General features: G+C 39.3%; 1 protein-coding gene across 1 annotated transcript; it reads left to right on the top strand.

Annotated features, from left to right (window-relative positions):
* The first annotated feature begins 214 nt into the window (after window positions 1–214).
* Window positions 215–862, top strand: LOC141607193 (uncharacterized). The gene has a single exon (XM_074426554.1). The coding sequence runs from the start codon at window positions 215–217 to the stop codon at window positions 860–862; it is 648 nt and encodes a 215-aa protein (XP_074282655.1).
* Window positions 863–25271: the final 24409 nt, after the last annotated feature.

Below are 25271 nucleotides of genomic sequence, written 5' to 3'. Positions count from 1 at the left end.
TCAAGAATAATTAATTGCGGAAAAGAGAGAAAGAGGGATGTGAGGCCGTGATGCCGTGATACCGTGTATGCCGTGAAGCTGTGGTTGGTCGGGCAAGGCCAACTCCATCAATCACATATTCTTTTGTTTGCAGGAAATTTTGTCTTCTACCTAATACCCAAAACTTCTTAGAAACTGAAACTTATGTTTCTTATTTTATCTTATTAGAACCCAAATGGCACCCAAGAAAGCTACGTCCACAGCTATGACTCAGGAAGAGATCGATAGGCTCATTGCAACCAATGATGCGTTGACTGCTACTTTACAATCAAAGACTGCGACAAAGGATCCTGCTAAGATGAGTGCCACTATTGCTCGTCATAACCCAATAAAGTATGATGGACTTGGTGAACCGTCATTGCTGGGAGATTGGTGTCGGGATTTTGAAAATGTTTTCGAGGTCTTAAACTGTCTTGAGGAATTGCAAGTAGACCAAGCTGCACACTACTTGAAAGGAAAGGCTGGGTTGTGGTGGAACCGCAACAAGGCAATGATTAGGGAGGCATGGAAGGAGAATGATGAACCGTTTTTCTCATGGAAAGGATTTAAGGATACCTTTAGGGGCAGGTTTGTACTTGAACATGTTAGGAGTAAGACGAGGTCGGAGTTTGACTTATTCAAAATGACAGAGGAGATGACCATAGAAGATTATCATAACAGATTCATGGAGTTAGCTGAGTATGTGTCAGATTTGAATTATGGAGAGGAGGTGTTGGCTTTAAGGTTTGAGAAGGGTTTAACTACGCATATCAAGAAGAGGTTGGCAGCTGGAGAGCCGAGTACCATTGACAGGGCTATCGTGTACCTATCAAAAATAAACTAACTATATAGCTAGGGAAGTCAGGTCAATCTCCTCAGGGAGGCAAGATATCTGTAGAAGTCCGTCTATTTTCTCACAAATGGAGGGGTTGTTTAAATTGGTTTTCTAAACTAAAAGCTTAAAGGAAAGAGAAGTAGAGAAAAGAGCAGTAAAAGCAGAGAAAGATGATAAACTATCAAATAAGAAGGGACATGTCAGGATTTCGGTTCACTACGGTAGTCCAGTGACTCAACTGTAAACAACTTAGACAAATTAATGCGAGACGGATATGGAAAGGTCCTTCCGGTCCACTTTCTATCCTAAAATACCACTAACTTAACTTCCGTCCTCACCAGGGTAGTCTACTATTCATAGCAGGCCTATTTAGTCCAATCTTCCGATCCAGGATTAAATTTAGCCAGATTAAAAGGGTGACTCAGAAGCGTGCACTCAACTAAGTCGGTAAAATACAGTTAAATTACTATGGTGACAGAATCTCACAATTAATTCATCTAACCTATTTACTACATCGTCACATTTCTACCGTAGATCCCCTAATCTCAACATGAAACAAGTTTAGCTACTCATATCGCTATTAATACTATCAAAACTAACAGCAGATAAATAACCAGCATTCAACATATTAAAACGATAATTAAAGTGCATAAAAGTGAATTAGGGCAGAAATTAAATAAAGCAAAACAAAGAATTAAAGTAAACGAAAGAGAAATTATTATTAAGAAAGGAGAAAGAGATTAAAATCGTGAGAATCCGGCGTAAAGAACACACAAATCCGAGCGAGAAAACCCCGAAGGAAAGTTACATAGAAAAGGGAAAAAGCAACGTAATGTGTTTACTGTGAAAGCTAAAAATGATCGATGATAAGATAAAAGATAGATCCTAATGACCTAGTAACGTAAGCTTAAATAGAAAATAAACTAAGTCCAAAAACTAAAACAAGCTTACGGACTAATTAAAGCCCACGCCAGACCAAACTACTCGATCGAGTAGAATAAATCCACTCGATCGAGCAAAACTCCAGAAAATCTACTCGATCGAGTAGAATAGTTACTCGATCGAGTAACCTCCCTTTTCAGCACTTCTTGATCGAGTAAATAACCACTCGATCGATCAAGCAAGGCTATAAAAACCACTCGATCGAGTAATAAAACCACTCGATCGAGTCTTCTTCCTTCAAATCAGCCAAAACTCGTGCCCGACTGCCTCGTAAACCGTGCCTTCACTCATTCCAATGTAGTATTGTGGACATGGGCCACAGGGGGCGCTTGGGAAACAAGCGTTTGCATTTGTGGAGTCGCCACCAATTTATTGTGGAAAATTGGAAACCGTTCGAATACCTCGTGCCATGTCAAGACACAAAGTAGTGACATGAACACCAAGAACTCGTTACCCTTAGCATTCTATGTCTAGAATGACTCTCGTGGATGCCAATGAACATGGATGTTCACAGAGATATGAAGTAAGGGGTGAGGGTACGTATTAGGAAGCTCTTTTGATCGAACACCTAATACCGCCCGCCTCGATAGAGGCCTCTACTAATGATTAGGGAAGTTATTCGTACTTTATATATCGTCGATTATATGCACGCAATGCAACATCCAAGTTTTGATCCTATCATGTGAATAATTAGACTAAGTCGGTGAACAATTAATTTAGCATACAATAAATGTCAAAGTAGGGATTTAAGCTCAATTATATGTGAAGGCATACAAATGATACAATAAAAGAAATACAATAAAATACAATAAAGAAAAAAATACAATAATTACAATGGATTCAATGATTTATGTCGAAAATACTTCCAAAACGGATAATTTGAGAAAGAACAAAATAAACAAATAAGCGAACAGGAATTAGGCGATAATACGATTAATAGTTAATTAAATACGTAAGCTAATTAAACTAGGTCAAGGCAGAACGGAAGTTCAGAGACAGAAGTCAACCTGGAACAGGCGCAGCAGAGCTGCGCCCTCTAGAAGAGGCGCAACAGTTGCTGCGTCTGTTCCAAAGGTGAGTTCTGGCTGTGAAGCCGGAACTGCAAATCGTTAATGTTAACTGGTGAATTTAAGGATTAATTATGATGTTTGACTTGGAGGAAAGTGATTTAACAGATTAATTACATGCAAATGACTCATAAAAGCAATAAAACATGGATGAGACGAACGTAAACGAATTAATTACATGAACGAAAGATTGATTAGTGACATAGGTGAACTAAATAGGTTAAATATGACAAATTAATGACGAATAGACAGATGGAAATACATCAAAGGTCGAATTCTAGAAACTCAATATGAAAGAATTGAATCTCTACAACTCAGATTGATTTTAATGACAAAAACCCGTTAATATTGGATTATAAAGGATTTAAGTCGTGATTTAATGATGAATTATACGTATTGATGATGATAAATAATATACATGTGAAATTATTATGCTATTATGTCAAAGATTTGAAGAACAAACAAAAACAAATAACGAACGACGAATTGACAGAGGACGAAGGAAGAAGAAAGGAAGTAGGAACTGTGGCAGCCTCGCGAAGAGGCGCAGCAGGTGCTGCGTCCCTTCGAAGAGGCGCAGCAGTTGCTGCGTCCTTTCTCGACGGTCATCTTCTGGTAATCCGTAAAAAGGGTTTTAAAGCATGGTTTTATAAATCGGTTTTAAGAAGTATTTTCGACATAAACCTTACATTAATGATACAAAAAGTAAATAACAATAAATAAATAAGGATTTACACCCTCAGACTTACATGTTTGACGAAACGAGATGAACTAAGTTTATGATTAGTGATGATCGACTCGAATGTAACGAAAGTGCCCTCGTAAGAGGAAAACGATTAAGATTAGTTAAGTGGATTGATGTGGAGTGGGTCAAATTGGTCGGTCATGCAAATGAGGCTAGTACTCAGAAGGATCCGAGCTTACGTGGTCGAATGTTCAAGCACGTAGACGCCAAAAAGTAAGAACGTGGTCTAGAATGCAAAGGGAGAAGAGAAGGGCGGACACTCACGTGAGAAATATGAGGAGCGAAGGCTCCTATTTATACTAATCACGTGAAGGAATAGGGTTTTCGGAGAAACTTTGGAAGTGAATCTCGAAAAGATATGAAAAGATACGAAAAAATACGCGAGAAAGGACTGGGAAGAGGCGCGAAGCCATCTGCGTCTCTTGGAAGAGGCGCAGCACCTGCTGCGTCTGTTCCCAGGTGGTTTCCTTCTGCGGAAGAAAGATTTCCGTGTTTAATTTATGGAATAACGGGATAATCTTATTTTCCTTAATATTTTGTATGAATATTACGGGAAATTCTTTACCAAAGACTAAAAGATTGCGAAAGATTTATAAAATATGGAATAGAAATATCCGGAACATTCCAGAACATTCTGACTCGGGATTTAGCGGTTATCAGAAAATGAGGACGGTTTTAGGCCCGGACTCCAAATGTACTCTAATTACTGTCAAAACGACCGTATCGGCGCGTAGATGACAACTAAGAGGTAGACATCAGTGTTTGAGCAATCACTTGACGATAAACTTACGAACTGTCACAAATCGTTCCGCGTACCAAACATGCAGCCCAATCATCACCGGGTGTTTGGCGGGAGGTGCAGAAATGAGGTATCTACAGAGCCCCCACTTTGACTGAGGCTTGGACAAGGCGAAAGTCAAAGTATAGCCATCATGTCAATCGAAGATTACAACCTGACGACTATGGCGACGCGAGGCGGTTCAAGGGGTCCGAACCAAGGACCTGTGGTCGGGAACATTTTAAAATCTGTCGACTATCGGGGAGGGTCGTTTAAAGTCCATTAGACTACGTAAGGAAGCTCGCCAGCCATAAGAAGAGACCACACCTGAGACTTCTTCCCTGACATGCTTCTGGAGGTGCGTAGGAGCTAAGGTTAAGCGTAGGAGCTAAGGTTAAGCATATGAGCTAAGGGTAAGCGTAAGAGCTAAAGGATAAGCATAGGAGCTAAGGGTAAGCATAAGAGCTAAAGGATAAGCATAGGAGCTAAGGTTAAGACCTAAAAGATATATAAGGATTGTGCTAGGACGATAGGGGATCCGTAATTATGTTAGATTAGCAATCGAATTATTATGATAATGCTTATTTGATTTATGTTGTTATCGCTACATATAATTGTTATAGTTTAATTGAGTCGACGCAATTAGATTATAGATCTTAGTTAACCTTGACCTGGACCGAAAGGTTGGAAAAGGGAAGACTCGTAGCGATACGTTAGGATACGGTAGTGAGGGCGAAAGCTAAGCTATTTGTATTTTAGGGCGAATTAAGGACCGAAAAGTGACGTTCGTAACCCCTTAGATCTATTTGCTAGACCTTAGACGTAGATTGCTAAACTAATTAAATTAAGGTGAATCGATTGTCCTAGCTATCCCTCTTCCCTTGTTTTTCTCTCATTTCTCAATCACGTAGTTTAGCAAAATAATATTTAAAAACCCCCGTTCTTGTAACTTAATAAACGAAACATTAGAACAGATATCTTGCCTCCCTGCGGATCGACCCTTATTACTACTTTCTAGTAATTCGGATTATAAATTTTATCTTTGATACTAAAACGACGGTATCAGGAACCTAAAAGAAGCTAGGTGTATGAACCTGGGTATACGAACCTAAAAGGACGGCTGGTATGAGAACTTAAAGGCTTATGAACCTAAGAGGAATTGGGATCCTAGGGTTAAGTTTAGGAAGTGCTGGGTTACTAATTCTTGTTTTAAACGTGTGCGCTTAAGCTTTCTGAGGTATGAGAACTCCAAAAGGATTTACGGGTATATGAACCTAAGGACGTTGGTGTGGGAGCTTAAAGGTTTATGAACCTAAAGGAAGCCATTTAGGATCTAAGAATCTAGGGGTAAGAATCCTAACTTTGGGTTTACGAACCTAAGGAAGGAGGCGCTGGTTTGGGAACTTTTGGAGAACGACACCTTTGCCGAACTCTATGAGGAAACAAAAAATGTCAAGGGTAGCAGGACGTCGGTAGAAACTGCCGGGAGAAATCTGCTTGGGTCGTCTTCAAACAAACTTCAATAAGTCTTGGGGTTGATGTTGATCTCCATGTATTGAGAGGGATGATTGTCTGTCCGTGTACTCTCGTTGGGGGAACATAATCGGGAACTGATCTCCATGTCTCGAGAGGGAATGTCTATCCATGTAATCTCGCTGGGGGAACATAATCGGGAACTGATCTCCATGTCTCGAGAGGGAATGTCTATCCGTGTACTCTCGCTGGGGGAACAGAATAGAGGTGTGTCGAAACACCTGTCAAAGAATATTCGCTCGTTGTGGCAAGCGAGGTCTTGATAAAGTACTGCTTCTGATACTTATCTGCATGGTTAGTAGCCACACAAGAATGCAATCTAATATATGCACGTAAGCGATTATTACATGGACCTCGAATGAGGAAACACATAGGTTTTGCAAAAAAAAAGTCGTTTAAAACTTGTTCAAAGAAGTTTGTCGTTTGTAATGCGTTATGCATATTCAATGGGCTTTAGACATAGGACTTGACATGACACAGACCTACTAGGACACGACGCGAAATATAGACTTAGGTTTGACTGACGCGACACTAACTTAGGTTTGACGCGACACAGGGATAACTTTGACAGACTTCGCCTAAGTATGCGCAACCCCTAGCCAAGTGTGGGTGACAATGCGTATCAGTTCCAAAGGTATAAGAATTGCAAGAATGATGAAGGCATATAAAGGCAAGGCATGAGCCATGGATCATCTGTCTACTAGTACTTCTTTCACCACCGTTTGCTGTAAAAGAGACCCCTCTTGAGGCACGATAACTTGGAGAATTGATCTAAGATCTTTGTCATTGTCCGGACCGAGTACTAGCTTGGCTTAAAATAAGAAAGGAATAAAGTAAGGGTGGCATCTTGGAAGAGAAGCCCCCAGGATGAGAAGATGACTCTGGACTTTGGTAAAAAAGAGGCTGGGCGACAATAAGGAGCCCCCAGTATAGAGGTGTTGGTTGAGGAAGGGATGTTAATTGAGCTTGGAAGGTTGAAATACTGGGATGGTTGATAATTGAAAGTTGTTAATTGAGGTTGAAAGTTGGAAGTGGGGATGGTTGTGTCCTTGAGGACTGCCTATGTATTCACGTGAAGTGAAATCAAACCAGATCGTAGTTCTGAGGTTTGGTTAATTTTGTTTGGGTGTTGTGGTTGTATCCTTCTTGTGTAAGAAAAGACTGCCTACGTATCCACCTGAAAAGGTGAAATCAAACCATGCTCGTAGTTCAGGTGTGTGCCTAAGCTATGTTGTTAGGACCTTAAAGTGCATGGGTCAGGAGAGTATATTCCTTTGGTGACTCAAAGAACTAATTTGAGATAATTCCCTCTGATCATAGATCAAATAGGTGTAACTAAGTTTGTAAAACATTTTCTTGTCGCGTGAGCACACCTAAAAGTGGACCCTAAGGATGAATATGGGTATGTCCCGTTCTGGGTAGCAAAGTATATGAAGACTCCGTGTCTGGGTCAAGGTGAACTGGATTGGATATTTGGAATGTGGAGCTTGGACATAAGAGGCTTTGATGAACAAATCTCTGGAGCTTGATTTTGTGGTGTTAAGGCTTTATGGGGTTATGGCTTGTAATGTGGCTTGGAAATGGAGTCTCTTGGCTTGATGTAGCCTAAGCACATAAAGGTGGGTTAAAATGACGTGGGTTCAAGTTTCCATGTCTTGGCCCTAAAGGATGGGTATACTTGATAAGCTTTGGAGGATTCTCAAAATTCCTAACTATCTCCCTTGTAACGGTCTCGAGAAGGACTTAGGGTGTGTGATGTGTGAAAGGCTAAGTGAGGGTGCTAGCTGACCATCTTCATCGATGTCTTGATTCTATATAGACTTCAATAGTATTCCGCTCAATATTGTTCTTGATTCAGACTCAGATTTTTAGTCTGGAGTATATCTCGGCTTTTTTACTCAGATTCTTGATTCGGGTTTTTGAAGATAGCATTGACTTTCGATATTGACTTGTTTGATTGATTGAGCCTTCTTCTTTTAACTCCTTTTCTTGGATATTGATCTCGGTCTTTTCTCTTCATTGAGCCTTTGTCATTGATCATGGCTCGTATCGTCTTGGATTTTCTTGCTACCATGGATTTGGGTCAGACTAGCACCTTTAGTGTGAAACGGGTTGGTCTTTTAGTAAACGGGGGTTGTTTATTGTGGGGAATGGGCTTGCCTTCCGTCGTGGATCGTTAACAAGGGAGATGGTCTGGATTCGTCCTAGAATCTCTTAATATATGCTCGTCCTAAACTAGGGTTATAGCAAGGTTTCTATTGCCAGACATGGAATAGGTAAAGAAAAATGAACACGGAGTTTCAGGTCCTCTACAACATATAATGGAACATCATATAAGTTCACTCACATCGACTTGGCATGCGTTGTCGTTATTTGTTTTAAAATGTCTCAAATCAATTCTCGTTGTCGCAGGAAAAAGGTAAAGGAAGAGACACGATAGAATATGTGGAGTGAAAGTTGTATTTTTATTGAAATGGATAATTGATGTATTTAACATAGACTCGAAAAGACACATGACTCGTGGGACAGCCCCCAGATTGCCACTAGAAATGGAAATGGACACAAAGAAAGACATTAGAACAATTATGAGATAGAAAGCCTAAGACTCGGACTCGGACTCAGACTTTGACGGGATCTTAGATCCAGACTCGTAATCATTGGCCCACGCTTGTACATTTCCTCTTCCAGCAACTGGCATCGGCATCTGGCTTTGAGCATTCACCCATTTGAGCACCCCGTCCTCATTATTGGGAACACTGGAAAGATAACAGTCAAGAAGAGTTTCCTGATAAGTGGTGTATCCATGAGGATTGCCTAACCTGTCGTGTGAGTTAAAGGTTGAGAGAGACAATTTCCCGCTTTCAATCATATCTTGGATCACATGCTTGAGCTTATATCACATCTCAGTATCGTGTCCTTTGCCTCTATGGTATTTGCAGTAGGTATTCTCATCCCAGAATTTAGATTTCTTCTCTGGGTTAGGCGTAGGTCCTATAGGTTTCAACATTCGTCGCTCCATGAGTCTATGAAGGGCATCCGTGTATGTAATACCAATGTTGGTAAATTTCCTAGGATGTGAATTCTTCTTGTCGAAAGCCTTTGTGAATGACCTTGGAGAATTGTTAGGTTTCTTTGATGAAGGCTCCATGAGGTTGCCTTTGTTGATTCTGATTCTCGGATGAGAAGAACTAGGAATGGATTGCCCACTCGTTGCTTTCTCCTTAAGACTGTCAAGTTGAGGGTTTGTCTGGACATTTTCATTTTGAGAGGTTGGGCATCAAGCTTCTTACCCATTTCAGCAAACTGATTTTCCATGTTAGAAAGTCGAGAGTTTAGGCTATCAATAGCTCCCTCTATTTTGGAAAATTTGTTGTTGAAGGCAATGAAAAGCATGAGCATTTCACTATGGATATCGTCATCTTCGAGGACATTGATTTCTTTGTCATCATGACGATTGAGGAGATGAGAACAGTGTAGAGATGATTCTTCGTCATGTTTAATGATATTAGACCCAAGAGGGTTGATCTTCTTGGATCGCTCGACAGAAGGTGGCTTAGGAAGCTTGCTGATACCCGTCGTTGTGAGCACCAGAAATAAAATTTATATTTCCTATTAAAACTAACCTAGGCTAGTGGTAACAGGGTGGAACCACAAGGAGGCGAATGTAATTAAAAGTTGTCTAAAATTAGTCTAAGGCAACAAGTGTGGGGGTTGATTTGATTTGGTCTATAGCTAAAGGCAGTAAAAGACAATAAACTAGATAAACGGATTAAACAGATAATAAAAGAGGGTGCAAGGATGATCGGTTCACTATAGTTTCGGCGGCAGAAAACTAAGTCGGTCTAAATCAAACACATGAGGCGGGAAAACAAGAGGTCCTCTCGGTCCACTCTCAACAGATAGCATCTTTCGATCTCGCTATAAGTCCCTTATATCACTAATACTGACTCTCGTCCTGAAAAGTGACTAATAATCTAAACTTTGCCTATCTTTCGATCTCAGCATAGTTTAGTCATTTTAATTGGTGGTCAATAAACTGTCCCTATCTCTCGATCTAATGGGTCAGTCACATCCTAAACATTCAACTAGTCGTGTGCACTCGATTCGTCGAATAAAGAATTTAAAACAATTAAAACGAAGGTAAAACCTCACGTGGTCAGTCGATCGACCAAGTATGGCAGTCGATCGACTGACACGCGATTTCAGGCCATGTTATTCTACGCCGCCTAATCTATAGTTCCCCTATATCCTAGCACGGTTAAATTAGCTACTCATATTAGGGATGATAACAACAATGAACTTAACGAAATTAACTACTGAATTCATGATTAAAACAACGGAACAAAAAGCTAGCATAAAACGATAATTATGGTTCCGGGGAACTAACTAACAGTTCTATATCTATGAATGCAAAATAAAGTAATAAACTGGAATAAGAAGAATACCAAAATCGCAGAAGAATTGTAACGGAATGATTGAAAGTACGAACAAAAATCCAATGCGAAATAATATCCCGAACCCTAATTATTTGATAAACTAAAACTCAATGTAAAACTTAGATAAAAGCTAGATGTCTATTCTGATGTTCTGGGTTACGTTATATAGCAAACTAACGTAACTTTTATTTCCAAAACCTAAAATACAATGGGCTTCAAGTTTCCCAATCTTTTAATTCTCGTCTGAAGTAACGTCTTGGTCGATCGACTGCTGGGACCGGTCGATCGACTGGGATGCAGTGTACAGTAGCTTCTGGAACCCGCAGGTTGGTCGATCGACCAAGGGTACTGGTCGATCGACTGCTTTAGCTGGTACTTGACTTCTATAGTCTCGTGGATTTGTCTTTTGGGCCTTGAAATGCGTACCAAGCTTGTTCCTTAAGTGAGTACTTCACGTCAAATGCAATGCAAGATACTCGGGGACGGATTTAGCTCAATTTCCGTTGAATTCTTCACATTCCTGCAATAATGTACAGAAACACGAAAGTAGACGGAAATAGGGGAAATGGTAGCTTAAACTACACAAATGAGCTCTTAAATGCGTGTAAAATGAGGTATAAAACATCATATAAATGACACGCATCAAACTTCCCCAAACCAAACCCTTGCTTGTCCCCAAGCAAGAACTAGACTCGATCTAATGACCTAATGGAACGAGTTCAATCTCAGAGCGAATTACAACATGTAAAGCCTAAACCATTTTAATGCAACTAACAATCAATTAGCAACTATGAATCATGCAACCGAGTTATGAAGTCGTTAAAGACTGCTGAACCGTTAATTATAGAGACTTATCAAATTGGACTCTCACGGGTCGCTCATATCACACATAAGCACAGGTGAATATATAAGAGGATAGAAAGAATTCATTTTGTAAAGACTCTCACCTAACTACGACCTATAAGAACATGCCTGCAATATAATATGAAAACAATCTCTACAACCGTACATATGCATTCCAACCAACAAAAGACCATGACAAATGCCGAGGTATATATGTGGATATGTGAGGTATGGGTAAGAAGGGGCAAAACATTTATGGGAAAGTGGAGGTACAAGTGATCAAGCTAGTACCAAAACGGAACCATATGGCAACATCCAACTTCTTGCTCATAAACAATCGAAACGGTGCTATAGCAAGCACAAAACTCACAATCTCCAGTATAAAAGTAATCAACTAACTCCCCATAAGATACTAATGCAACATGGGAGCAAAAATTGCCATAAGATAAGGATTTTGAATTATGCGAATTGATTTTCTTCGGAACGCAGTCGATCGACCAATGATGGCAGTCGATCGACCGCTTTGAACAGTACATAACTCTTTTTTCTTTTTCGAATCATTTTTCCTTTTTTTTTCTTTTTCTTTTCAACTTCTTTCTTTGAACTTCTTTCCTCCTTCATTTCATCTTCCCAACAAAATCTCAATAGGAGCAAATGCTACCAAAAACTAAGTAACAATCCCAAGAACATAAACTACTAGCTTGACAAGGACAGGCTAAATGTAGGATGTGGTTAACGGGACAAAAAGGATGTTTTTGGAAGTGTGAAGCTTATGGGCAAAACGAAAAAAAGGGAAACCTCTACCACATGTGTCAACAAACCACAAACCGAATGCACACAGGTATTAAGCTGATCAAGTTCATATTTGTGCACATTTATGTAACATGTCTCATAAGGAGTAACTACTCACAATCCTAGATGAACTGGTCATGAATGTCACCAGTTATAAGCTCTAAACCTTAGAAAATATGATGTAGCTTGCCAAAATTCTAAGTCAAGTCTCAAGTTCAGCAAATAATTAAAGAAAACTCGTAGATATGCACTTATACGATTCCACTAATAACATGTTAATTAGCACGGCTTAGGCGATAAAGCAGATGCAAATGCAATGTTATCATTGAAATACTACAGTTCCGACTCGACCTATATGCTAAACTAAACGTGCATTTTTTTTGAATTTTTTTGAAATTTTTCAATTTTTTTTGAATTTTTGTATATATATGAAATGAAATAAAAAATGTAAGGCAATAATGTAAACGTGAATGCAAGCAAATGAAATGCGACGCAAAACCCTTCCCCAAACCAAATCGCACAATGGTCCCATTGTGCAAAATCATGTAATGAAGAAAAATGGAAAACGGGAATTTGCGAGAAAATAAAGAAATATGACATGAACTGGAAATTGGGAACTCACAAGACTTTAAGCGCAGCAAAAGGAAACCTCCCCAAACCAGCGTGAGCTAGGAGGTTTCAGTAGCTAGCAGTGCTACCAATAAGTACCTGAAAAGACAAATAAATACCACGCATAAAATCGAGAAGACAATAATGAAGCGGTAATTATGTGCACAATTAAGAAAAATAGAAGAAATAAATAATTTGACGGAAGATAAAGTGGAGTAGAAAACTCCCTCAAGTCCGCAAATCGACCAAACACAGCAGGGGAGAGGTCATGAACAGGTACAGCAGTGCAGGGCGGTCGATCGACCACATCACTCAGTCGATCGACCAAGGTGAAAGGAACAGTAGCTCCTGGAAACTGCAGACCAGTCGATCGACTATACATACCAGTCGATCGACTGGAAATACTACTGTAACTTCTGATTTCTTCGTATTTGCTCAATTACTTGAGCTAATGAGGTCTAAAAACCTTCAAGTGCACAATAATACGCGCCCAAAATTGCACAAAAACCCAAAGTACAGTTTAAAGTGCTTAAAAATCCTAAACAAAATAATTAAATGCGAAGTCTCGCGCACACAAAAGCAATAAAAAGTGTTTAAAAGCAATAAAATGAAAGTTTTTGATAAAGAATTCGATCAACTAATAGTTGATCAAGAACGGCCACGGTATGGCCCACTTCGTCGGCTTCTGGCTACAAGAGGTAGCCTCAATGGTGCTCATCATCTCAGCTGCACCTTTCTCAATTTCAACATCCGTAGAGCTTGACGGATCAACAGCTTCGTCATCTCCCCAATCAATGACCTCTTCCGGCTCATCAAGGTCCAAGTCGGACTGTCTCACTTTGGCTGGCTCATCTTCAAGCTCCTCATCAGTGCCATAACTTAGACATCCAAGACAGCCTCTCGAAACGATTTGCTCCTTCACAGCTGGAGCAACCCGCGGCTCTTCCTTCCCCAAACCAGCTCCTGCAATGTCTAAAACAAAAGAATCTTCCTCCTTCTTGCTCCCAGTCTGGGGCGGAGGTGTTACAACAGGAATAGGAGTAGAGACAGGCATGTCAGGAAGCACAAAGTACGATTTCTTTTCAGAAACCGTATTACAGGTAACAGACCACATGGGGTCCTTCTTCCTAGCTGTCTGGGCGAAGACAATAGAATGCTTCCCCACTTTGAAGGTCAGGGTCCCAGAACCAACATCAATAACTGCACCAGCAGTGTGCAGAAATGGCCTACCTAGAATGATAGGTATGTGGGCATCCTCAGGCATATCTAGGACTACAAAGTCTACAGGGAAGAAAAACTTCCCTATTTGCACAGCGATGTCTTCTAGGACTCCTATAGGCTGGACCGCAGAGCGGTCAGCCATGTGAACGGTCATGCTCGTAACTGCAAACCAATTCAATTTTAACTTTCTAGGAAGGCTCAAGGGCATGACGCTAATACTAGCTCCTAGGTCACATAATGCCTTCTCGATAGAGAAGGTACCTATATTACAAGGAACGGAAAAGCTACATGGGTCCTCTAGCTTAAGGGGTGCAGTATGAGACAGATAAGAACAAGTTTCCTCAGTCAGTGCAACAGTATGCACGGTTTCAAGTGACCTCTTTTTAGACAGTAATTGCTTCATAAACTTCATATAAGCGGGCACTTGATTCACTAATTCAAGGAAAGGTACTTGTACGTTAAGACTACGAACAACATTTTCAAATTTATTGAAAGATACATGTTCCTTTGTCGGCACTAGTCTCTCTGGATAAGGGGCTGAAAGAAGTAACTTAGCCCTCTCTTCTAAGTCTCGCATGCCGGCATCCGTGGACTTAGGCCGGAAGTCCACTACCTTCTCCTTATTGAAGCTTGACCCCTCTTCAGACCGTCTCAAATATGAACCATTGATCGACATTGGGTCGTACTTTGGAATCGGGACGGACCCATCAGCACTCGGGTCTTGCCCCAAAACTTTCGGAGTTGTCGTACCCCGAAATAAGTGGTCTCTCAAATTATTGGGCATTGGAGGACGAAATTTCTCAATATCAGCAGCGGCCTCAGTCGATCGACCAGGTCGGTCAGTCGATCGACTGAGGTCTACAGTTTGAGAAGCTCTTGTAACCCGCACTTCAGTCGATCGACCGGGTACATCAGTCGATCGACTGATATACCTGGTAGACGCCTTTTTCTTGGTATTATTCGTTACAGCTTTATTCTGACTCGGTTTCGCCTCATCTTTTGCAGGGGCATCCTCGACCATAGCAGGCCCCTCCAGGGTAGACCCACTCCTCAAAGTAATGGCATTTAGGGTCTCTTTCTGATCAGTTTGAGTCGGTAAGTGTCCGGGAGCTCGAGTGGTACTCTTGCTAGCCAATTGAGCAATTTGGCTCTCTAAAAGTTTCATTCCGGCCTCTCTAGCTTGGGACTCCTTTTGCAACATATTCTTCAATTCAGCAAACTCAGAATTTTGGGATTGTTGCTGCTGCGGCAGATAGGGAGGTTTTTGATATTGTTGTTGCTTATGATGAGGGGGCACATAGGCTTGCTGCTGCTGCTGCTGTGGAGGTGGAGTTGGATTTAGGACATTATGGCTACTCCACCTCAAGTTGGGATGAACATTAGGCTCATAGTAGGTGTTTGTATGCCTATAATGTTGAAAGGCAGCGCAAGACCCAAAGGGACTAGGACAATTTTCTGAAACATGTCCCTCAGCTCCACACCTTCTGCAGACGAAAGGACCGTCTGACACATCATTCACTTGGTAAATACCTCCTTTTGAAGCTCCTCCCAGTTCATACTTGTCGAATCTCGCAGTGAGAGCTTCAAGTGTAGCTACAGAAGGAGATTCAGCACTCCTCCTTTGATTCCCCCTGAAATTCCCATACTCAGCTTTGTGGGTGGCTAAGTCGTCAATGATATTCCACCCCTTAGTCTCTCCCATATTCTCAGCAAATCGGCCATTGGCTGCAGCATCCAAGATAGCCCTCTGATCGTCATACAGCCCATTATAAAACTGATTGCAAAGACTCCATTTTTCGAACCCATGGTGCGGAATAGTTCGCACCAGCTTCTTGAAACGGACCCATGCTTCATGAAAGTTCTCATCCGGCCCTTGTTTAAAGCTCGTGATCTGAGCTCTAATGGCATTAGTCTTCGAGGCAGAGAAGTACTTCTTGTAAAATGCCAGGGCTAAGGAATTCCAGTCGGTGATCCCATGAGCACCTCGATCCAGATCTCTGTACCACTCCCTTGCAGCATCACGGAGTGAGAATATAAACATAGTCTCCTTTATCTGGTCCTGGGTCACACCGGTCGGTGGGAGTATAGAGCAGCAGTAATCGATAAATATCTCCATATGCTTGGCTGCATCTTCATTTGCAGCTCCCCCGAACTGGTTCCTCTCAACTAAGTTGATATAGGAAGGCTTCGGTTCGAATTTCCTATCAGCTCCAGGTAATTCGAACCCTTTGTAAAGATTTTCAGCTGTCGGCTCAGAATGACTTGCTATAGTTGCTTGATCAGCCATGACTGGAATTTCTGGAGAAGTGACTGTCTCAGCTGAAGAAGTAGAAGCAGGAGATGTAGGTGGATCTTCTTCGAACAGAGCGTTCTCGTAGTAACTTGACAGAGTACTCAGCTCTTCCTCTGTCGGCAACACCCTTGATGATCGTCTCAACTCGCGCAAGGAATTCTCAATCTCAGGATTGAACGGTACTAATTCACCACCCTGTGACCTGCGCATAAGAAGAAACTGCAAAAAGAATATAAGAAAAGTTTAAGGAACGGATGTCCCTTAAACTAAGAAACAGACTAAAATAAAACAACTAAAAATTAGAACAATTGCCTCCCCGGCTACGGCGCCAAAATTTGATACCCGTCGTTGTGAGCACCAAAAATAAAATTTATATTTCCTATTAAAACTAACCTAGGCTAGTGGTAACAGGGTCGAACCACAAGGAGGCGAATGTAATTAAAAGTTGTCTAAAATTAGTCTAAGGCAACAAGTGTGGGGGTTGATTTGATTTGGTCTATAGCTAAAGGCAATAAAAGACAATAAACTAGATAAACGGATTAAACAGAGAATAAAAGAGGGTGCAAGGATGATCGGTTCACTATAGTTTTGGCGGCAGCAAACTAAGTCGGTCTAAATCAAACACATGAGGCGGGAAAACAAGAGGTCCTCTCGGTCCACTCTCAACAGATAGCATCTTTCGATCTCGCTATAAGTCCCTAATATCACTAATACTGACTCTCGTCCTGAAAAGTGACGAATAATCTAAACTTTACTTATCTTTCGATCTCAGCATAGTTTAGTCATTTTAATTGGTGGTCAATCAACTGTCTCTATCTCTCGATCTAATGGGCCAGTCACATCCTAAACATTCAACGAGTCGTGTGCACTCGATTCGTCGAATAAAGAATTTAAAACAATTAAAACGTAGGTAAAACCTCACGTGGTCAGTCGATCGACCAAGTATGGCAGTCGATCGATTGACACGCGATTTCAGGCCATGTTATTCTACGCTGCCTAATCTATAGTTCCCCTACATCCTAGCACGATTAAATTAGCTACTCATACTAGGGATGATAACAACAATGAACTTAACGAAATTAACTACTGAATTCATGAGTAAAACAACGGAACAAAAAGCTAGCATAAAACGATAATTATGGTTCCGGGGAACTAACTAACAGTTCTATATCTATGAATGCAAAATAAAGTAATAAACTGGAATAAGAAGAATACCAAAATCGCAGAAGAATTGTAACGGAATGATTGAAAGTACGAACAAAAATCCAATACGAAATAATATCCCGAACCCTAATTATTTGATAAACTAAAACTCAATGTAAAACTTAGATAAAAGCTAGATGTCTATTCTGATGTTCTAGGTTACGTTATATAGCAAACTAACGTAACTTTTATTTCCAAAACCTAAAATACAATGGGCTTCAAGTTTCCCAATCTTTTAATTCTCGTCTGAAGTAACGTCTTGGTCGATCGACTGCTGGGACCGGTCGATCGACTGGGATGAGTGTACAGTAGCTTCTGGAACCCGCAGGTTGGTCGATCGACCAAGGGTACTGGTCGATCGACTGCTTTAGCTGGTACTTGACTTCTATAGTCTCGTGGATTTGTCTTTTGGGCCTTGAAATGCGCACCAAGCTCATTCCTTAAGTGAGTACTTCACGTCAAATGCAATGCAAGATACTCGGGGACGGATTTAGCTCAATATCCGTTGAATTCTTCACATTCCTGCAATAATGTACAGAAACACGAAAGTAGACGGAAATAGGGGAAAGGGTAGCTTAAACTACACAAATGAGCTCTGAAATGCGTGTAAAATGAGGTATAAAACATCATATAAATGACACGCATCACTTGCCTTCTTCGATCATATCTTGGATGGTGTGTTTCAAGAGAAAACACTCTTCAATATCATGGCCTCTACCTTGGTGATATAAGCATTATTTGTTGCCCTTCCAGAGGTTCATTTGTTTCTCTAAAGGTGGATCCGAAGTCGGTCCTATTGGATGTAGCTTGCCTTGGGCAGAGAGTCTCTTCAAAGCATCGGCATAAGACATGCCTAAATCGGTAAGCACCCTTTGATGCCTCCCAGGTTTCATTTCAGCTGTTTTTGGCTTTCTAGGATGATGGTTATTGCAAGAGGTAAGCTTTGGACGACCTAGACTAGAGGTTTCTCTAGGTTGCGTGTTCTTTTCCACCATCACATTTTCAAGGGTGAGGACGCGAATGCTCAAATTTTCCACTGTAGCTTGAACTCCTAGGACCATGGCATAAACGTCTTGGAGAGACACGGTGATTGTGGCTTGATCTGCTTCGTGACTTTGCCGATCGATTTAACTTGCTTTGGATTCCTACTCGACAGAAATGACGCGCATTACACTCGATTCGACATGGGATCACGCATACTAAGGCAACAAATAAAGGAAAGGACAAGATGATAAATCTAGACTTGACTTGTGAATTCGTGAAACGTCGTGAGCGACTTCTCGTGTTTGAATTCACGGTGCTTGACTTTAATTTTAGACTCGAGTGTTAACTTTGACGGAGTGACCCTTATATGATTGATCTTATTGACGGGATTGATGACACGTGTTTATTCTAATTTGTGTGTTTAAGATAGACTTGACTCGAGGTTCGGGTATGTGTGCCCCGAACGTGTCATTAGGAGAATTCAAGAAACGGATATGGAATGACTCTATGTGTTAGCCTAGAGTGTGTGAGTCGAGGTGTGGAAATGTTTAGATCCTAATTGAATTGGGGTAGGGGGTCCAAAAGGACGGCGTGACGCCTTAGGACTTGACTTGAATTTTGAAAAGACCCAAAATGTAAAGGAAGCGGAGTTTATGACCCGACCGAGTTTCGACTAGGACATAGTCGGTTTGAGTTTTCACACTAACTTAGCCCAATTGAATTTACATGTTTACATTTACATGGTTAGAAAATATTTTGATTAAAACGTTTTTGTTTGTTTGTTTTTTTGGATTTTTTTTTTGACTTTTTTTTTACACGGGTTTTGAAATGGGTATTAGGCCCGAAATTTGACTCGACATATGGACATAGTTTTGACTTATTTTGCACTAATGTTAGGCCCAATTTCGAAATTTTGTATTTTAAAGAATAATTTCGTTTTTTTTTTTTTTTTACAAAAATCGTCATGGTTTTGTTTTAGAAAATGGTGATCACATATGGTACAAACAATATACAAGCATTATAACGGGATGCTGAGTGCATTTAAATGGGTTTTGGTTTAAAGGGTGGGTTGCCATACCGAACAATCAAACCCGAAGTCTGTAGAGAGGCTCGTACCAAACAAGAGTAAGGCCGATTCCTAGTCCATTTCCTCGAGTAGTGAAAACCCTTGATACAAACAAGAGTAAGTATCATGGTATGGATGACGTCAATCGCTATCCATCCTTAGGCCCAAATAAGAATTAGGACCGTTTAGACGGGACGATTGGTCGAATGGGTTGGGTTGGGCCTAGGAAGGCCGAATAAACGATCTAGGAAGACCAAGTTATGAAAACCAACAATTGTCTTGTACAAACTATTCCCTAACCTTGTTCAAGTTTCACCCTTTTGGCTACACGTAAGTGTATTTTCCCCAGCGGAGTCGCCAAACTGTGGACAATGGGCCACGGGGGCGCTTGGGAACAAGCGTTTGCATTTTTGGAGTCGCCACCAAATTAATGTGGAAAATTGGAAACCGTTCGAATACCTCGTGCCATGTCAAGACACAAAGTAGTGACATGAACACCAAGAACTCGTTACCCTTAGCATTCTATGTCTAGAATGACTCTCGTGGATGCCAATGAACACGGATGTTCACAGAGATCTGGAGTAGGGGGGTGAGGGTACGTATTAGGAAGCTCTTTTGATCGAACACCTAATCCCGCCCGCCTCGATAGCGGCCTCTACTAATGATCAGGGAAGTTATTCGTACTTGATATATCGTCGATTATATGCATGCAATGCAACATCCAAGTTTTGATCCTAACATGTGAATAAATAGACTAAGTTGGTGAACAATTAATTTAGCATACAATAAATGTCAAAGTAGGGATTTAAAGTCAATTATATGTGAAGGCATACAAATGATACAATAAAAGAAATACAATAAAATACAATAAAGAAAAAAAAATAAAATAATTACTTCCAAAACGGATAATTTGAGAAAGAACAAAATAAACAAATAAGCGAACATGAATTAGGCGATAATACGATTAATAGTTAATTAAATACGTAAGCTAATTAAACTAGGTCAAGGCAGAACGGAAGTTCAGAGACAGAAGTCAACCTGGAACAGGCGCAGCAGAGCTGCGCCCTCTGGAAGAGGCGCAACAGTTGCTGCGTCTGTTCCAAGGGTGAGTTCTGGCTGTGAAGCCGGAACTGCAAATCGTTAATGTTAATTGGTGAATTTAAGGATTAATTATGATGTTTCACTCGGATGAAAGTGATTTAACAGATTAATTACATGCAAATGACTCATAAACGCAATAAAACATGGATGAGACGAACGTAAACGAATTAATTACATGAACGAAAGATTGATTAGTGACATAGGTGAACTAAATAGGTTAAATGTGACAAATTAATGACGAATAGACAGATGGAAATATATCAAAGGTCGAATTCCAGAAACTCAATATGAAAGAATTGAATCTCTAAAACCCGGATTGATTTTAATGACGAAAACCCGCAAATATAGGATTATAAAGGATTTAAGTCGGGATTTAATGATGAATTATACGTATTGATGATGATAAATAATATACATGTGAAATTATTATGCTCTTATGTCAAAGATTTGAAGAACAAACGAAAACAAATAACGAACGACGAATTGACAGAGGACGAAGGAAGAAGAAAGGAAGCGAGAAGCTGCGGCGGCCCTAAGAGGCGCAGCGATTCTTGCGTCCTTCTCGACGGTAATCTTCTGGTAATCCGTAAAAAGGGTTTTAAAGCATGGTTTTATAAATCGGTTTTAAGAAGTATTTTCGACATAAACCTTACATTAATGATACAAAAAGTAAATAACATTAAATAAATAAGGATTTACACCCTCAGACTTACATGTTTGACGAAACGAGATGAACTAAGTTTATGATTAGTGATGCTCGACTCGAATGTAACAAAAGTGCCCTCGTAAGAGGAAAACGATTAAGATTAGTTAAGTTGATTGATGTGGAGTTGGTCAAATTGGTTGGTCATGCAAACGAGGCTGGTACTCAGAAGGATCCAAGCTTACGTGGTCGAATGTTCAAGCACGTAGACGCCAAAAAGTAAGAACGTGGTCTAGAATGCAAAGGGAGAAGATAAGGGTGGACACTCGCGTGAGAAATATGAGGAGCGAAGGCTCCTATTTATACTAATCACGTGAAGGAATAGGGTTTTCGGAGAAACTTTGGAAGTGAATCTCGAAAAGATATGAAAAGATACGAAAAAAAAATACGCAGAAAAGGACCTGGGAAGAGGCGCGGCCATCTGCGTCTCTTGGAAAGAGGCGCAGACACGGCTGCTTTGCGTCTGTTCCCAGGTGGTTTCCTCCTGCGGAAGAAAGATTTCCGTGTTTAATTAATGGAATAACGGGATAATCTTATTTTCCTTAATATTTTGTATGAATATTACGGGAAATTATTTACCAAAGACTAAAAGATTGCGAAAGATTTATAAAATATGGAATAGAAATATCAGGAACATTCCAGAACATTCTGACTCAGGATTTAGCGGTTATCAGAAAATGAGGACGGTTTTAGGCCCGGACTCCAAATGTACTCTAATTACTGTCAAAACGACCGTATCGGCGCGTAGATGACAACTAAGAGGTAGACATCAGTGTTTGAGCAATCACTTGACGATAAACTTACGAACTGTCACAAATCGTTCCGCGTATCAAACATGCGGCCCAATCATCACCGGGTGTTTGGCGGGAGGTGCAGAAATGAGGTATCTACAAGTATCTCACTCTGGAAAATCCCGTCTCTTCAAAATGCATGAAAAAAGGACGAAAAATGGTACGATTCCACTACTTTTGCGTTCATTTCTACAAAACGGACAAAACGAACCAAAGTAGCCAATTCGGGGCATAATGCAATATAAATAGTACAAAAGTACATGGAAATACGTGCTAAAATAGGCTAAAAAGACTATACATTATGCACGTATCAAATCTCCCCAAACCGAACCTTTACTCGTCCTCGAGTAAACTAAAATGCAACTAATGGAACGGAAATGAAAACTCAGAGTTAGCTTAACTTGTCTGCTTGAACCAATTTAATGCAACAAAGATTAACAGTTATAGATAAGTAGTCAATACGCAAATGAGTTATGAGCTGCTTAGAAATATTGCCAACCTATCGACCTTGCAAGACCAACAAAATCGGACTCTCTCGTGGTCACTCTTCTCTCATGAAGCAAAGGGTGAATGTTATATGTAAAAGAGAGGAGGGAAGACAGTCACTCACCTAACTGCGACCTACATAGCATGCATGCAACAAAAATGAAAGACAATTCAAGTACTAATGCACACACTCCAACCAATAATGTCCGTCACAACCGAGGGCTTACAAATAATATGGGAATAGTGAGGTTCAGGTGAGAAAAGTCAAAACAAGTTATGGAAATGTGAAGGTAAAAGCGCCAAGCTAGTTCCTAAACATTACCATATAAGATCGTCCGAATCTCAACTGACTGAAAAATAGAATACAAGTGCCATTCATTTGGCACACAGCTCACTAAACTCAGACACAATCTCCTCAAAAATATGGGATAAGAACGGAGGAGTTAGACGGTCACAAACTTTCCTTTTTTTAACACCGTCTAAATGAACCAACTGAAACAAATCAATTATTTTTCAAACTTCTTTTTTTTTTCTTTCTTATCCACGTGAAACAACACAATTTTTTTTTCATTTTTTTTTCTTTTCTTCTCCTTTTTCACGTTTTCTTCTCTTTTTTTTTCTTTTTCAATTCCTCTTTTTTTTTTCTTTCTTTCTTTTTCTCCTTCCTCTATTTACACCAACTCCATACAAAAAGATACGGTGTTGGGAAATGTGTCCTCAACAATAGTGCGATCACATGATTTAAATATCATTATTAAATCTCATGCCAAGAATACGGAAGGGATGATACATTACATATATAGTCAACTGGTCCACACATATCGGTAATGATTGGCTGGCTAGAGTTTGACATTACTGTCGTACAACGGTGGTGATCAGTTGATCCCTTGAGGTCACACCTAAAGGACGATTCCCTTAATTGAAAAGGTTAATTAGTTGTATACCGATACAGATTAATTAATTCCTTAAAATTGAACAATTCGATTTGTGAGAGAGAGGATATTGATATCTTATTGTAATGGGATTAAATAAGATTATTTTAGTAATAAAATGCTTTGTTGCTAAAATTATCTATTGTTTGAGAAACAATAAAGATTAGAATGAATGGTTAATTATAATTACAAGAAGTTGTGAATTATAACTATATGACCCATTTTATTTATGTGATCAAGTATCACTAGTAAATTTGTTGTATGTAATTTAATTAATTCATGAAATGATGTTTATGTGATAAATATGCATTAAAATTAATTAATAACATGTAGCATACTACATGTGACATATTGTGTGACAAATGACAAATTGACAAAATAAAATGGTAGTCCATTTTATGTATATGGACCGAAAATGGAGGGTGTGTTAGTGGGTTTAGGTTGTTTTATTTTATTTGATAAAATAAACATAATGATGCCTACCTACAACTAGTCTTACACATCTTACACACCTACTATTTTTGAGAAGAGTAAAAGAAAAAGAAATGATGCCTATTTAGGCTCTTCCAACCGTGACACTCCCTCTCAATTTGAGTAGTGTTGGTTCTTTTCTTTTTCTTACACTACCATTCAATTAACATGCAAAATGTTCATGAATATTCTCTCTTCTCTCTCCTTAATCTTCATCAAAAAGATGAGTATTTGATTCAAATTGTTCATATGAATTACTAAGATTACTAGAAGTAGTATATGAGTATTAGTAATAGATTTTAAGGTAAACTACATTACAAACATCTAGTACATGTTTATTTGTGGGTTTAAGGAATTGTCTTGGGTGCAACTAATTGGAGGGCTTCTAATTTGAAGTCAAGAATGTTCATCCATTAATGGAAAGCTCAAGAACTAACAAGAAGGAGATCTTGTTAGTGCCCAATATGACCGAAATTATTATGGTGAGAAAATGATTTCTTCTCTTACCCTTTTAGTTTGCTTGCATAAGATCCATCTTTAATTTTATGACAAATTAATTTTATGACATATATGAGTATGTTAGTATATATAGATCTACTTTTCCTTCAATCGGTATCATGAGCCATGTTGTTTGCATGCAAATCGGTTAAAAGTTTTTCCGAGTTATAAAGATTAACATATAAAACTTGTAAAATTTGTGTTATTATGATATATCACGAAATAAATTCATGCATGTTAATATTTCTGGTCCTAAAATGTTTTAGGATATTTTGGTTAATTTTACGGATTTTTATTGTTCATATTATACAATAATGACATTTAAATATGATTTTATGAGTAAAAATGTCATTTTCGGTCTAAAATTAGCTATACTTCGAATTTCCAGTGATTTTTGGATATGTTGTCACATATATTATTTTGAGATAACCTGTAAATTTTCATAATTTTTGGACTTGTTATGCTCGAAAAATGGATTTTTCATTATTAAATTCGGATTTAGGTGAAAAATAGGTTAATATGAGCTAAATTTCGAATCTGGTCATAGAAATTTAATATGTTGTCACATGCAATTTTACAAGATGTGTGTAAAATAATTGGCTATAAAGAAGTCTTTTTGCATAATTTATGGATTTTTGAAGAAAAATAGCATAAATAGTGACATTATTAGTGAAAAATTAATAAAACATAATCTATGACTTAGAAAAAACGTCTAATGTTGCCTTTTATTATCTTTTTCAGATCTAAAATTGAAAAGTTATTGAATATAATTTTTCCATGTTTTTATGATTATTTTATTAAAAATCGATAAACCGCAACATTGTTTTTCCGGAAAAATTTCGAAATTTTTAACCTAAGATTTTGAACATTATGAGTGTCATGGTATTTTTCCATAATGTTCATGAGTTTAAGTTTCAAATTTTG

The sequence above is a fragment of the Silene latifolia genome, chromosome 10 (genome assembly GCF_048544455.1).
Source record: "Silene latifolia isolate original U9 population chromosome 10, ASM4854445v1, whole genome shotgun sequence".
Lineage (NCBI taxonomy): Eukaryota > Viridiplantae > Streptophyta > Magnoliopsida > Caryophyllales > Caryophyllaceae > Silene > Silene latifolia.
This window is presented reverse-complemented; position numbering and strand designations above follow the sequence as displayed.